At 40.4% G+C, this 15,542-nt stretch overlaps 1 protein-coding gene across 9 annotated transcripts in view; it reads left to right on the forward strand.

The window, feature by feature from the left end:
* LOC130907443 (MAM domain-containing glycosylphosphatidylinositol anchor protein 2-like) overlaps positions 1-15,542 on the forward strand; it is a 459,232-nt gene that overhangs the window by 340,780 nt on the left and 102,910 nt on the right. For 7 of the 9 annotated variants that reach the window (XM_057822539.1, XM_057822545.1, XM_057822543.1 and 4 more), the window contains one exon: positions 6,310-6,630. In XM_057822539.1, coding sequence (XP_057678522.1) covers positions 6,310-6,630 — 321 coding nt within the window. The remainder of the gene's footprint in view (positions 1-6,309; positions 6,631-15,542) is intronic. The other 2 variants (XM_057822544.1, XM_057822547.1) reach the window with 1 other exon arrangement.

Genomic DNA, 15,542 nt, shown 5'->3' on the forward strand with positions numbered 1-15,542 from the left:
AAGATTTGACGGCCAGCAGCATGCTGAACTAGTGATGAGCTTGTCTGCCGCACAGTTATCAAGATCGGTATTTAAACCTCAGGTGTCTTAGTGTGACTGCTTATTTTTTGAGTAAATTAGTGTGACTGCTTATTTTTTGGGTAATGTTGCTTGTCACACATTCCAAAACCATGGTAAATTAATTGACAATTCCCAATTGTACTTAGTTGTAATTATGAACATGATTGTTTGCTTATCTGTTCCTGCGAATGTCTGTTATTACGTAGTCAGGGTATGCCCTTCCTGTTGCCCAAAGTCATCTGGAATAGGCTCTGGCTCATCCATTACCAGAATGAAGACAAAAACTATAGAAAAATGAAAGGATGGATAAATAGGCACAATGATTGTAGTTGTAGATCGTAGGTAGTTGTTGGTGTGTCTGAATCAGTGTTGTTTTTGGAAGCCCTTTTCATTTTCGTAGTCTTAGTCTTTTGGACGATGATACTTATTAGTCTTAATCATTATTTAGTCATCTCAAAATGTGTTTGTCTTTGTCTAGTTTTTGTTAACGAACACTCAAGACTAATTTCGTCTCGTTTTAGTCGACATTTACTAAAAATGTTTTCGTCTGTAAAATAAAAAATTCTTAAAACAAATATTTTCAACTATTTCGAAAGAACATTGACAGATGAACACATATTGTAGCATCTACAAGGACAACGCTAGCTTGGTAATAATACACACTCAGCAGGAAAATGGTACATCACTAGTATTTTCAATGAATTAAGCCCACCTTGACGCCGCGAACTGTATGTAAAATAAGTTGTCGGAGGGTTTAAGAGGACACGCGCCGTTAGCATTAGCATAATGCTAACGTGACCGCAAATGCTATGCTAATGCTATGAGATACATTTAGTATGTGATGAACAATTACTCAGCACAGGCCTTTAAAGGCTAAAGCAACATTGCATATTCTCTCTGGCCAAGATAAGAAAACCAATCTTACCGTGTGTGCCAGTTCGGAGACTGGAGACACACTGGTGAGTTAAGGCAGGGGTGGGTGGGGGGGCGTAGCACATCACATGAGTGACACAACCAAGACCCTGCTATGATGCAGGCTAACTACACATAAAATGTCTCACATTGTGAACATGCGACAAACTTTTCGCACATTTTCGTCTCGTTCTCGTCTTGTCAGACAAAAACTGGCATTAGGCCCGTTAATTTTAAGTCTTCCAAAATACATTTTTAGCTAGTTATCGTATCATTGTCGTCATGAAAAAAATTGTCCGTTGACTAAATATTTTCGTTATAGTCATCGTTGATGAAAACAACACTGGTTTGAATCACAATCAAGATGTTCCTTGGGTATTCTGGTTTTCTCCAACATTCTAAAAAGATGCTTGTTTGGTTATGTTCGCGTTATTTTCCCCCCATTTTCAAGTCTTGCTAAGTTTTCATGTGGTCTGTCATGGTGTCTGACAGGCTGTTGGGTGACACGGTTGCGGTTTATCACGAATGCCAGAATGTTCCCTCCCGGTCTGTCACAATGACTCCTTTATGTTTCTTACATTTTGTCAAGGCTCTCAATAGATGAAGCTGCCAGTTTTGAAGCAGGTTTGTGGAGTGAAGATTTGACTCATCTTTGGGAGGGTGGGGGTTACTCAAGAAATTCATCATTTCATGTACAAGAATGGGGGGGAAAGAGCCTGTTATTTCAAATAGACACTGCAGGCTGTAAAACAGGTTTAGTGTAAAACAGCTTGGTATATCATGGCTACATGGCTAGTTAAGAAATGTTGCATGGGGCAAGTGTGTGAGACCATAAGACAATGGACCACCTCCAAATTTTGTGAGGCAGCCAGCTTTTGCTGTACCGACCACATTCACCTGCTCCGTGCCTGCAATGGCAAATGTTTTTTTTCCTGATATCTCCTATTACAATAAATGGTGACAAGTCCAGGATAAACCTCCGTATTCATACCAAAGTCAGCTTAGGATCAGACTCGCTAATGAGGATACGCAGTACAGAGAACATGGATGAATGATTTTGATGGCTGTTCTGTGGCTGGAGCATCGCTGCTCTGAGATCCCAGCTCAATGTCACTCTTATGATCACAAACTGGACTCTTGTTTCTTTTTATCCCCACTATGTTCTTTTTCCCCTCTCTGAATTTCTGCCGATTTCATCACAGTGCAATGTTCCACGCCAGCTCGACTGCCATCCAGCCCGCCACGTTGTTTGGGCAGCAATGGCAGCCATCCGAGAATCATCGGGGACGACGTGTGACACGGTTTCATCAGCGTTGGGGACATTTTCACTCCTCCTCTGGCTGGCTGGCTGTAAACTATTTTGGGAGGCGCACTTGTAAAATAGGCTTGGAGTCTGCTTGATGGTTTGAAGTGGGAAAACGTGCAACACACAAGCACAGGCATGTACGCACATGTACACAAACACACAGCGCTCCAGGAGCCAATGCTATTTGCCAGGTTTGCTAATTAAACAAATTAATTTGGCTAGGCATGTGTGATGAGGAAGCAGACTACCCAAATGCAACCTGCTGCCTTCCTTTTTGTACATGCGCGCACACGCAACCCCGCACACACCCAAACAAACACTGTAATCAACTATAATGAACACTCGGAAAGATGTCTTTTTTTTTTTCTTTTCGGAAAGAGAAATTACCAAGGTCAGACACACATAATGTTGAATACGAGATTTTTAACACACATGGACACACTATGACAAACTGTCGTAAAAAGCTAGATTTGGCCTGTCACAATAATTACTAAAACGATTTATAGTCTGATACAGCAAAAACACAATAGTATATATCAATATCACATACAGTGGGGCAAATAAGTATTTAGTCAACGACTAATTGTGCAAGTTCTCCCACTTGAAAATATTAGAGAGGCCTGTAATTGTCAACATGGGTAAACCTCAACAATGAGAGAGAATGTGGGGAAAAAACCCCAGAAAATCAGATTGTTTGATTTTTAAAGAATTTATTTGCAAGTCATGATGGAAAATAAGGATTTGGTCAACACCAAAAGTTCATCTCAATACTTTGTTATGTACCCTTTGTTGGCCATAACTGAGGCCAAACATTTTCTGTAACTCTTCACAAGCTTTTCACACACTGTTGCTGGTATTTTGGCCCATTCCTCCATGCAGATCTCCTCTAGAGCAGTGATGTTTTGGGGCTGTCGTTGGGCAACACGGACTTCCAACTCCCTCCACAGATTTTCTATGGGGTTAAGATCTGGAGACTGGCTAGGCCACTCCAGGACCTTGAAATGCTTCTTACGAAGCCACTCCTTTGTTGCCCTGGCTGTGTGTTTTGGATCATTGTCATGCTGAAAGACCCAGCCACGTCTCATTTTCAATGCCCTTGCTGATGGAAGGAGATTTTCACTCAAAATCTCTCGATACATGGCCCCATTCATTCGTTCCTTTACGCAGATCAGTCGTCCTGATTCCTTTGCAGAAACAGCTCCAAAGCATGATTTTTCCACCCCCATGCTTCACAGTGTATATGGTGTTCTTCGAATGCAATTCAGTATTCTTTCTCCTCCAGACACGAAAACCTGTGTTTCTACAAAAAAGTTCTATTTTGGTTTCATCTGACCATAACACATTCTCCCAGTCCTCTTCTGGATCATCCAAATGCTCTCTAGCGAACCGCAGACGGGCCTGGACGTGTTCTTTCTTTAGCAGGGGGACACGTCTCGCAGTGCAGGATTTGAGTCCCTGGCGGCGCATTGTGTTACTGATAGTAGCCTTTGTTACTGTGGTCCCAGCTCTCTGTGGGTCATTCATTAGGTCCACCCGTGCGGTTCTGGGATTTTTGCTCCCCATTCTTGTTATCATTTTGACGCCACGGGGTGAGATTTTGCATGGAGCCCCAGATTGAGGGAGATTATCAGTGGTCTTGTATGTCTTTCCATTTTCTCCATTTGCTCCCACAGTTGATTTCTTTACACCAAGCGTTTCACCTATTGCAAATTCAGTCTTCCCTGCCTGATGCAGGTCTACAATTTTGTCTCTGGTGTCCTTCGGCAGCTCTTTGGTCTTGGCCATAGTAGAATTTGGAGTGTGACTGACTGAGATTATGGACAGGTGTCTTTTATACCGATGATGAGTTAAAACAGGTGCCATTAATACAGGTAACGAGTGGAGCCTCGTTAGACCTCGTGAGAAAAAGTTAGACCTCTTTGACAGCCAGAAATCTTGCTTGTTTGTAGGTGACCAAATACTTATTTTCCACTCTAATTTGGAAATAAATTCTTTAAAAATCAAACAATGTGATTTTCTGTTCGTTTGTTTTTTTCGACATTGTCTCTCATGGTTGAGGTTTACCCATGTTGACAATTTCAGGCCTCTCTAATCTTTTCAAGTAGGAGAACTTGCACAATTGGTTGACTAAATACTTATTTGCCCCACTGTATATAAAATGGCCAATTTTTTTCCCAGTCCTTCTATGCATCATCAACATTCATTTGTGTTGCATTGCTCGCTCTCTCTCCCTCTGTAAACCAAGTGCCGGGACTCAGGCACATTAATACACGATGTTAAAAACATTAGTGCACAATGCTGCATATACTGGTATCGAACTGGTCAAAGTGACTACAGGGTTAATATCGCCAATACAGATATTATTTAAGGTACGGCAGATAGCTCATTGAATCACTACACCTTGTTTGTCGTGACCTTCAAGTTTCTGTGATGATTACTTTAGATCAGGGGTCAGCAACCCTGGTCCTCGAGTGCCACTATCCAGCTTGTTTTCCATGTCTACCTCCTTTAACACACCTGAATCAAATAATCATGATCGTTAGCAGGCTCCTGCCGAGCTTGCTGATGAGCTGATCATTTGGCACTCGAGGACCAGGGTTGCTGACCCCTGCTTTAGATGTTCTCATATCATGCGGCAACAAATCCATAACAAAAATGTAATACTATCGTTTATTGCAGCAGTTTCTGGCGAAAATATATTGTCTTAAAAAAAACTAAGTGTGACAGGCCTTCTAAAGATGTTGGTTCAGTGTACAGTATAGGGAAAGATCTTGCATACATCACAATAACATCATTATATGCTATACACTTTAGTGTATTACTTGCACTACTAAACGTTGCACTGAGCTGATGTGTGGAAAATTTTTTGACTAGCAAAGTCTGAGTATTGGTGGGTTTGTACAGCACAGGTAGCATTTTTTTCGTGTTGTTCATGTCAGTACAAGTTGATGCTTAGATGACTTAACTTACTAATTGACTTAGGCTAGGTTCAAACTGCAGGTCTTAATGCACGAATCCGATTTTTTCGTGTTTTTCCCGACTCGATTGAGGAATTAACTTGACGGTCTGAACGGGAAAAGTCGCATAAAAGTGGGCCATTTCAAATCCGATCTAGTCCACTTTCATATGTGATTAAAATCCAATCTGGGCCAAATTTGACCAGAATGTGGCTGCGGTCTGAACTGTCAAGTCCCCTAAATCGGAATTCATGCAGCAATTACCTCAGCAAAGAGTGAGAGAGACAGGGCGCTACGGTAGCAAAGCAGCTGTGCATTAGCATTAGCGCCTAGCTAAAGCGGCTTTTGGGAAGGGGTGGGCTTGACAACAGTCATAAAAAATATAAAATGGGTTGAGGATAAGAATGTTCAGTTATTTCTCTGCTCCAAATGAGCAATAGTTCGAGATTGCTTACACAGCTGAGAGTCAGGGAAAATTGTCCGTATGTGTGTGTCATGCACGGACAGTCCGTGCATGCTATCAATCCATATAAACTTTGAATATAAGACTAAACGGGGATTATTTATGTCTGTTAGTGTCCTCTTTTTGGAAATCAAAATATGATCACTCTTGATTGACGTTGAGCCAGCATGAGTGGTCATTTGTTTTGATGCTCCTGCACATGCGGGTCAGTTTGCTCAGTGCATCTCGATTGGGAATTAGCACGCATGCGTGATACTTAAACGGACTCAATGGACCAAGGCAGACTGAATGGGCACGCCAAAAAAACAGATATGACAAAAAAATCGGAATTATGCATTAAGACTTGTGGTATGAACCTAGCTGAAGAAATTATGTCATTTTGAGGACCAAACAATGGGATTCAGGAAAATATGGTATGGTACGCCAGTGCTTCAGCATTAGGATATTTGTGGTCGTTATTGATTTGTCAGCCCTTCATCGTATCGTTTTTGTTTGCTTCCATCCTCACCTGCTGCCTGCTAGCTGGAGTTTCGCGTCCTCACCAACCCCATCCCGCTCATTCGACCGTCACCGTGTACCCCGCCTGCTGACTTTCTAGAGCCCCATATCAGTCCCTCCTCTGTTTTTCTCTTTCTTAGTTCCTCCCAACCTGACAGTCCCCCGGGGCAAGTCCCCCCTGGTGGCCCGTGAGGGAGAAACAGTGGAGCTGGAGTGCCTTGTTTCAGGAAAGCCCAAGCCTATCATTCTGTGGTCACGTGCCGACAAGGAGGCTCCGATGCCAGACGGTAACATGCAGATGGAGAGCTACGACGGAGCACTCCGTATCGTCAACGTGACGCGGGAGATGACCGGATCGTACCGATGCCAGACTAGCCAGTACAACGGATTCAACGTCAAGCCTCGTGAGGCCGTGGTGGAGCTCATCGTACAATGTGAGTACGATTTAAATGGTCTTACCATTGACCAATTAATTACGCTTTACGCACCATGCAAGTATATTTGCAGCCATTAACTTTCCTTCCATTTTGTTAAGTAAAAACATAATCCAAACAGCGTAGGTTACTCCTGTTAATCGCTTTTGATATATTCCAGACCCATCAGCGATAAATGATGGTGGTCTATGAAGCCTGAGTGTTACTAGTATCCCACCGCCAATGATTTCCTAACTTCCAATTAACATGTAGCTAATTTATTCCCACCAGCGTTCATTTGCTATTCATGTATGGAGATTTGAACAGAATATTTTCTGATGATTAACGTATGGGGATTCAAAGCGGCATCACTCATTCCCGTGGCGGATGAATATAAAAAAGAGGGCAGGAGGTGAAAATGATGCCGTATTGTACTCCACTCTTTCCAGCTTGCCGTAACAGCTGGTTTTCATACTGCTGCAAGGCTTCTCTTAAGTGAAAAAGGGCCTTCTAAAAGGCAGAAGGGAGACCCCCAACGTTCTCTTTTCTTGTTGTTTCCTAGTGCGTAATTTTCCTAGAGATATGTTCAATATGACGTGGCTTTCTCAGGATCCCGGTGTAAATGTGTAGAGTCCAGTTTCAGATTTTGAGTCACAGTAATACACTGCTGGCAAAAAGTATTGGCACCCCTGCAATTCTGTCAGATAATGCTCAATTTCTCGCAGAAAATGATTGCAATTACAAATGCTTTGGTTAGTTTGGTAGGAATATCTTCATTTATTTCACTTGCAATGAAAAAAACACAAAAGAGAATGAAAAAAAAATCATTATCATTTTACACAAAAGTCCAAAAATGGGCCAGACAAAAGTATTGGTACCCTCACCCTTGATAGCACAATCTTTAGACCAAATAACTGCGAACAACTGCTTCCAGTATCCATCAATGAGTCTCTTACAATGCTCTGCTGGAATTTTAGACCATTCTTCTTTGGCCAACTGCTCCAGGTCTCTGAGATTTGAAGGGTGCCTTCTCCAAACTGCCATTTTCAGATCTCTCCACAGGTGTTCTATGCCGATGGGATTCAGGTCTGGACTCATTGCTGGCCACTTTAGAAGTCTCCAGTGCTTTTTCTCAAACCATTTTCTAGTACTCTTTGAAGTGTGTTTTGGGTCATTGTCCTGCTGGAAGATCTATGACCTCTGAAGGAGACTCAGCTTTCTCACACTGGGCCCTACTTTATGCTGCAAAATTTTTTGGAAGTCTTCAGACTTATGCCATGCACACAGTCAAGCAGTTCGGTGCCAGAGGTAGCAAAGCAACCCCAAAACATGTGGGAACCTCCGCCATGTTTGACTGTGGGGACCGTGTTCTTTTCTTTGAAGGCCTGTTTTCCTGTAAACTCTATGTTGATGCCTTTTCCCAAAAAGCTCTATTGTAATTTTGTCTCATCTGACCAGAGAACATTCATCCAAAACGTTTTTGGCTTTCTCAGGTAAGTTTTGGCAAACTCCAGCACGGCTTTTTTGTTTCTGGGTCAGAAGTGGGGTCTTCCTGGGTATCTGACCATAGAGTCCCTTTTCATTCAGACACCGATGGGTCGTACAGGTTGACACTCTTGTACCCTTGGACTGCAGGACAGAACTTGTTTGAATGTTAGTCAAGGTTCTTTATCCACCACCCGCACAAATCTTTCGTTGAAATCTCTCGTCAATTTTTCTTTTTCCGTCCACATCTAGGGAGGTTAGCCAGAGTGGCATGGGTTTTACTCTTATTGATGACACTGCGCACGGTAGACACAGGAACATTCAGGTCTTTGGAGATGAACTTGTAGCCTTGAGGTTGCCCATGCTTCCTTACAGTTTTGCTTCTCAAGTCCTCAGGCAGTTCTTTGGTCTTTTTTTCCTCCATGCTCAATGTGGTACACACAAGGATACAGGTTGAGTCAACTTTAACCCATTTTAACTGGCAGCAAATGTTATTTTGTTGTTGCCACCACCTGTTATGTGCCACAGGTAAGTAACAGGTGCTGTTAATTACAGAAATTACAGAAGCATCACATGATTTTTCAAAGGGTGCCAATACTTTTGTTCGGCCTACTTTTGGAGTTTTGTGTAAAATGATAATGATTTTTTTAAAAAAAGATGTTTTTTTTTTCTTCTCTTTTGCGTTTTTTCATTGCAAGCAAAATAAATGAAGACATTACCACCAAAGCATTTGTAATTGCAAATATTTTTCTGGGAGAAATTGAGCATTATCTGACAGAATTGCATGGGTGCCAATACTTTTGACCACCAGTGTAGCAACTATTGTTGTATCTTAACTTCAATTTGACTTGAAAGTATTTCCCTCAAGTTCAACACACTGAAATGACCGAATATCCACATTTTCCCTAACTGGAAGGCCTTTCTTACTACGCAGGGTCCACAGGAGCTCATCAATGTAGGCCTACAGTAATTATTGTCATGGCGCTAGTCCCACACCACAACAAAAACGAAGATTTCTTTAAAGATGAAAAACATGTAGCAAGCGCTCATTTGATATGAATTTATAGCATTGTTTAGCATTCCAGTCGAGGAATATTTGGTGAGTTAAGTGTGAGCCTTAAGATATGTGGCATGTTGTATTAAAAGTATCTGAGTTAATGTGGAGATGACATCTTTTAAGATGATTACCTTTCCATTAGAAATGTAGAATATGATAGAAAATGGGTGCTCAAAAGGTAGTTTTGCTTAGTTTTTTTTTTTTTTTTTTTTTTACTAAGCTCACAGCATGAAAAGTTATCTTACGTTGTGTGGTGATAGTGTCTTTAACAACCATTTGCGTGGCAGGAGACCCATATTTAGTGACAGAAGTGGGGCACAATAGTTTTTTTTTTTTTTTTTTTTTTTAAAGTTGGTGCTCCACTGGCTTCAGATGAGCTGTAACGCCTGAGATTGTGTTTGTGTCATTAAAAATCTCTAGCTACATCGTGAAGTTTTAACATACATAATGAAAGGAAGATTCATTGTCTTCTTTTGCTATGGCGTTCACGTTCCAGCTAGCCAAGTAAAGAGAATTAATTAAACTTTGACGAGCTTTGAAAAAGGCAGTGCGGAAGTCATTTTATTTTATGATTGCACAGTTGTGACAGCGCATATTAAAGGTCAGCATACAGTAGATTCTACAACAAAAAGAACAAAGACCCCAACTTTTAAGAGAGAAACACCCATGAATTCCTCATCAAAAGTGTCAAATGAGTTTGCGCCACTAAAGCCCATCGTGTAAAATGTTAAGCAGCCGAGTCGTAAGAAAAAAATTTGTGAAGTTTAGCGTAGTGATTTGCCGAGCAGCGGGAAGCTGAGCAGAATTACAGCATGGATGGCATTTGTCTGACGGCGCCGTAATTAGAGCGAAGGAAAAAGCTAAATAACATCTCAGAGCCCGCAAGCTTTTTGCACAACACTTCCTTGGCTTTTATGATGTTGTTTTCTTTCTGGTTATTACCATCATGTGGCTATGAAGTACTCACAAATGAAAATATGACTTGGTAATTTCGAAGAACATACAATCTGCGGACTCTGTAATCTTTCAGCAACAAACAAATAGGCTGTCATATGCCACTTAATCAATCAAACCATTTTTCAAACTAAGAGACTTACAAATTAAAATGGATTGAACATCTATCGTCAAAGGTGTTGAATGAGTTCAGAAGACGACCGCCATTCACGTCAGATAGAGTTGTACAATAATGACATTTTAACCGATAAGCAATGTCCCAATATTGTCCAAATCCAACCCAGTCATCAAACCAATAACGATATATTAGGTCGTGCACTTACCATGTTATTGCTAATTGTATTGTGATGCCCCACTGGATGCTTTCATAATGATAAATGTAACAACTTCAAGGATTTCTAAATAAAATAAACATCCTGTGAAAAATAAGAGAAAAACTTCAAAGTGAAAGAAAATAAATGTCCCATATAAATAATTGGAAGGAGCCAATATATCCGTAATTAAATAAAAGGAATCATTCATAATTAAATCACGTTTACAGTAGTTACCCCAAAGGGCCACTAGGGGGCAACCAAATCATTAAAAATACAGGCAGGTAACCATAGGACATGCCAATGCAATGACAATTTCCGAGATGCATTTTGCTGGGCCTTTACAAAGAGTTTTGTATTTTATTACTTTATTCTAGTTTTCTTAGTGATTTTTTCTTTCTGGTAACACAGTAGTTATATTTAATGAGTTTATAATTAATTTTTCATTTATTGTTCATTTAATTTTTGCACCATGAATGCAAATGGTCTGCTCACATAAATTCCAAGCATCTTAATTTGGAGATATCTAATGGTCAATAAGTACAGCTGGAGTAGGCTTTTACATTTGCTTTCAAGGCAACATACATATTTGCCCCAATACCAATAATGAAAAACCAGTATCAATGTTATCTGATATCATGTTAAATTGCTTTTATCGGCCGATATTATTGGCCACCTGATAATACTGGTGTTCTGCCAAAATGGTCTACATTGGCGGAATGAACCATGCACTTTCAACGTGTTTAGTTTGGATGAATACAGGCAGAACGTACTAAAAAATGCCTTAAGAAATACTTAAAAGTAATTACCGTATTTTTCGGACTATAAGTGGCAGTTTTTTTCATAGTTTGGCTGGGGGTACGACTTATACTCAGGAGCGACTTGCGAAATTATTAACACATTATGGTATCATTTCACATGTTATTTTGATGTTTTGGAGTGACACTGATGGTCTAGCATGTTCTTTATGCTATAATTATCTGAATAACTCTTAATAGCGATTATCGCGTTCTGCCTTTGGCAATGTGTGTTCAATTGTATTATTGACTTTTTTATATTGAAATGCATGCTTTTAGTTTGTGGCGCTTTCACGCCTACGTGGGGGCGCACTCGCACTTGTTGACGTGAAGAAGAGCGCTCACACGCCAGAAGAAGACTGAGAGCTACGCAGCTCTGAGTGAGTGGGCGAGTTAGCGAGAGAGAAACACGGCTGCGAACCTACGTTCATTGTTTATGCTTGTAAAATATCTCTACAGAGGCAACGCCTGTGTGTATCATCTTTTCTGCGATCGGACACTTAGAGCCAGTTGTGTGGTTGTTTGAAAGATGTGCTAATGATAGCGAACGCATGCTAACCGTTTGTGTCATTGCTGTAATAGCACCTAACTATAATTTAATTACGTTGATGCGAACCTGTTTGGTATCGAGGACGAAATTGATTCAGCAAATTATACGAACGTCCAGCATCGTCATTTGGGAGATTAGCTCGCTGTATAGCCAGGACCGAGCCGTAGCGTCCTGGTGAGGACAGTATATTTGCATTTCGTTGTTCATGCACTGTACACTGTACACTTATTCAGCATGTTGTTCTCTATTGTATTTTTATTAGGGCTGTCAAACGATTAAAATTTTTAATTGAGTTAATTACAGCTTAAAACTTAATTAATTGTAATTAATCACAATTAATCGCAATTCAAACCATCTATAAAATATGCCATATTTTTCTGTAAATTAGTGTTGGAATGGAAAGATAAAACACAAGATGGATATACACGTTCAACATACGGTATATAAGGACTGTATTTGTTTATTATAACAATAAATCAACAAGACGGCCTTACCATTATTAACATTCTGTTAAAGCGATCCATGGATAGAAAGACCTGCAGTTCTTAAAACAAAAATGTTAGTACTAGTTATAGAAATTTTATATTAAAACCCCTCTTAATGTTTTCGTTTTAACAAAATTTGTAAAATTTTAAATAAAAAAATAAACCAGTAGCCCACCATTGTTGATGTCAATAATTACTTACACAATGCTCATAGGTGCTGAAGCCTATAAAATCAGTCGCACCCAAGCGCCAGCAGAGCGCAGCAAAACTCCATAAAACACAATTAACAAGTGGGCATTTCACTCTACTGACATTTAAATCTGTCTGAGCGGGACGTGCGTTAATTGTGTCAAATATTTTAACGTGATTAATTAAAAAAATAATTAATGCCCATTAACGCGATAATTTTGACAGCCCTAATTTTTATATTAAATTGCCTTTCAAGATGACATATCTGTTCTATGTGTTGGATTTTATCAAGTAAATTTCCCCCAAAAATGTGACTTATACTCCGGTGCGACTTATATATGGTTTTTATCTCTTCGTTGGGCATTTTATGGCTGGCGCGTCTTATACTCAGGTGAGACTTATAGTCCGAAAAATACGTTATATCAAATAAGGATGGTTTAAATACGCTACATGACAAATGTGGTCAGTTTATCAACACTGCTTACAAGAAAACAGATTGGTTAAAAGTATAAGCGGGAAATACATACAAAACATATTTTGAGGCAATGAAAACAGTACAATTACAGTAAAAATCAGAAAAAAATAGGTTAAGAAAAGCACTACACGCATCCAATAAAAAGAAATGTTGCAACTTTTAGTTAAAAACGATAGTTTGAGTGATCTTTCGGGCAAAAAAAATAAAAATACCAAGACATCATTTTTCTGATGTAACCCTGTGCAGTATAGGGCTCCCATATTTGCTCCCACTTCAAATGCTAATTTCATCAATTTCATGGATTGATTTTGTGTATATGCGGGCCACAGCTTGTGCAAGAGTAAGAATATTTGAGCACATTTATTAGTGAAAGAGACCCAATGTCTCGGAGGCAAAAAGAACGGTCATTCGTGGAAGCTCCATAGGATTCAAAGGATTACTATGCATTGAAATAAAGTGCGCTTTCACGCGCTGACCTTCTTCAAAGCGCCGCACCTAATGAAGAGCGTTATTAATCAATCATCCCGCCATCTGCAGCCCAGCCTTAATGGCCGCCATCAAAGCCAGAACCGGCGCTGACGCGTGGCTCGCTTTGAGCGTGAAATGAAGACGAGGAAATTTGCTTTATCTCGGCAATCCAGCCCTGTGTCTGTATTCCCCCTCCCTACATACCTAGCCTTACTTTTTCCTCTTTCTTCCTCTCCTTCTTCTCGGCGTGTTAGCACATGCCAATCCCTTTCCTCGCCTTGGTTTTCCAAGCGCAAGTTAATCAAGGCACCAAGGTACAGTCCCTAAAAGAGCATTAGCGACGCTACCGGGAGTCAACAGCTTTGATATGTAAAAATAAAAATAAAAACATTTTTAAAAGCTGCATCCATCTTGTGTGGACGGCTGGCGGCATTAAAAAAGAAAAAAAAGTCCGCCGTGAGCTAATAGAATTGCAAAAATCCCAAGCTGTGACGCCCCTAATGTTCTTAGGCAAACCGGCTTGGCACGGTCCACGGGAAGAAGAAGACGACGACCGAGCTATCGAGTGTTCTCCTGTCCTAGATACCGCCGCTCTACTTCAGCCTTGATGCACGGGAATTCTCTTTATCCCGGCCTCCCTTCTGTTCTCCGCCACAGCGGGAGCCAGCGGCCTCACCGTCTGTCGAAAAAAAGCTTCCCAAACAAATTCCAAACACCACCTGAGCAAACACACAGTAAAGAGTTTACCGCTGAGATGTGTTGCTAACTAGAGCGGGAGCACCTAAAGACCAAATTTGGCGATCAAAGTGGGGGATCAAAATAAGCGAAGCTGCGTCCTTGTGAGAAGTCTGTTGTGCTTACATAAGGAGAGCCTTCAACCTCGTCGTCATCGTCAGTCCTTCTGTGGCAGAGCAGAACGCACTTATTACAATTTGCGTCGGTGCCAATCAGCTGTGTGAGGCTGTGACTCACCACCATAACCTGGTAGTAGTGGGGATGATGATGATGATAATGATGATGAAATCCACATGAAAATGTGTCTGATTGTTCCAGATATGTAACGTCATTAATGAAAATGAACTGTATTTAGTGAAAGAATTGGTAGCGGAAAGGGAGTGTATGTTGTAGATTTGGCATGAGTTCAGATAGCATTTGAATGGCGCAGTGTTGTTTTTGTTAACGATGACGATAACGCAAATATTTCGTCAACGAATACTTTTCATGACGAGATGATAACTATCTAAAAACGAGTTTTGGGAGACTAAGGCTACGTCTACACTAAGACAATTTTTTTCCAGGGTATTTTGCAGATTATTTTTATACTTGTCCCCACTACGTTTAAGGTGCTTTTAAGCCCCCACGTCCGCTTCTGCAAGGTACGCCGGCATTTGCGCAAACCACGCATGCGTAGAAAGGAGCATAATCATGTGTTACGTCATCGCCCGCACGGTTTACCTCTCAACCAGAAACTCATTACTCACCGGCGGGAAATTTTGAAATTACCGTATTGGCCCGAATATAAGACGGTGTTTTTTGCATTGAAATAAGACTGAAAAAGTGGGGGTCGTCTTATAGTCGCGGTCACGACGACGCTAGATGGCGCCAGATATCATCAAAACAATGTTCTGTCATGACAGATCTCAGCTACTCTCCCCATTCACGACGCTAGATGGCGCCAGATATCATTGAAGCGAATGCTGAACTTGAGGAGTAATGTTCTGTCATGGCAGATCTCAGCTACTCTCAAGTTTAACCAGTTTGCATTCTTTTATTGCAATGTTTTTCCTTATTCAGATTTGTTTCAACACTACAGTTATAGTTAGACTTCACTTTGATGGTTAATGCAGTTATTGAAATTTTGTTGTTTTATCACAATAGACTGGTTTATTTACATTTCAAAAACCAGAAGCTATTCATTTACGAATGTGATTGCACTTTAGTTTACATATATTTAAATGTTCAGATATTAAAATTTGAATGAGGCAAAATAACATGCTTTTTCTCTCAAATATGTTGTTATAATCATTTGTTTTAGATGTACTGTAATTACTTTCTGTATAAAAATTAATTTGGTGTTCAAAAAGTCTTTTTTCAAACTTGAGTCTTGAAAAACAGGGGGATGTCTTATAATCAGGGCCGTCTTATATTCGGGCCAATACAGT

The sequence above is a fragment of the Corythoichthys intestinalis genome, chromosome 19 (assembly GCF_030265065.1).
Source record: "Corythoichthys intestinalis isolate RoL2023-P3 chromosome 19, ASM3026506v1, whole genome shotgun sequence".
NCBI lineage: Eukaryota > Metazoa > Chordata > Actinopteri > Syngnathiformes > Syngnathidae > Corythoichthys > Corythoichthys intestinalis.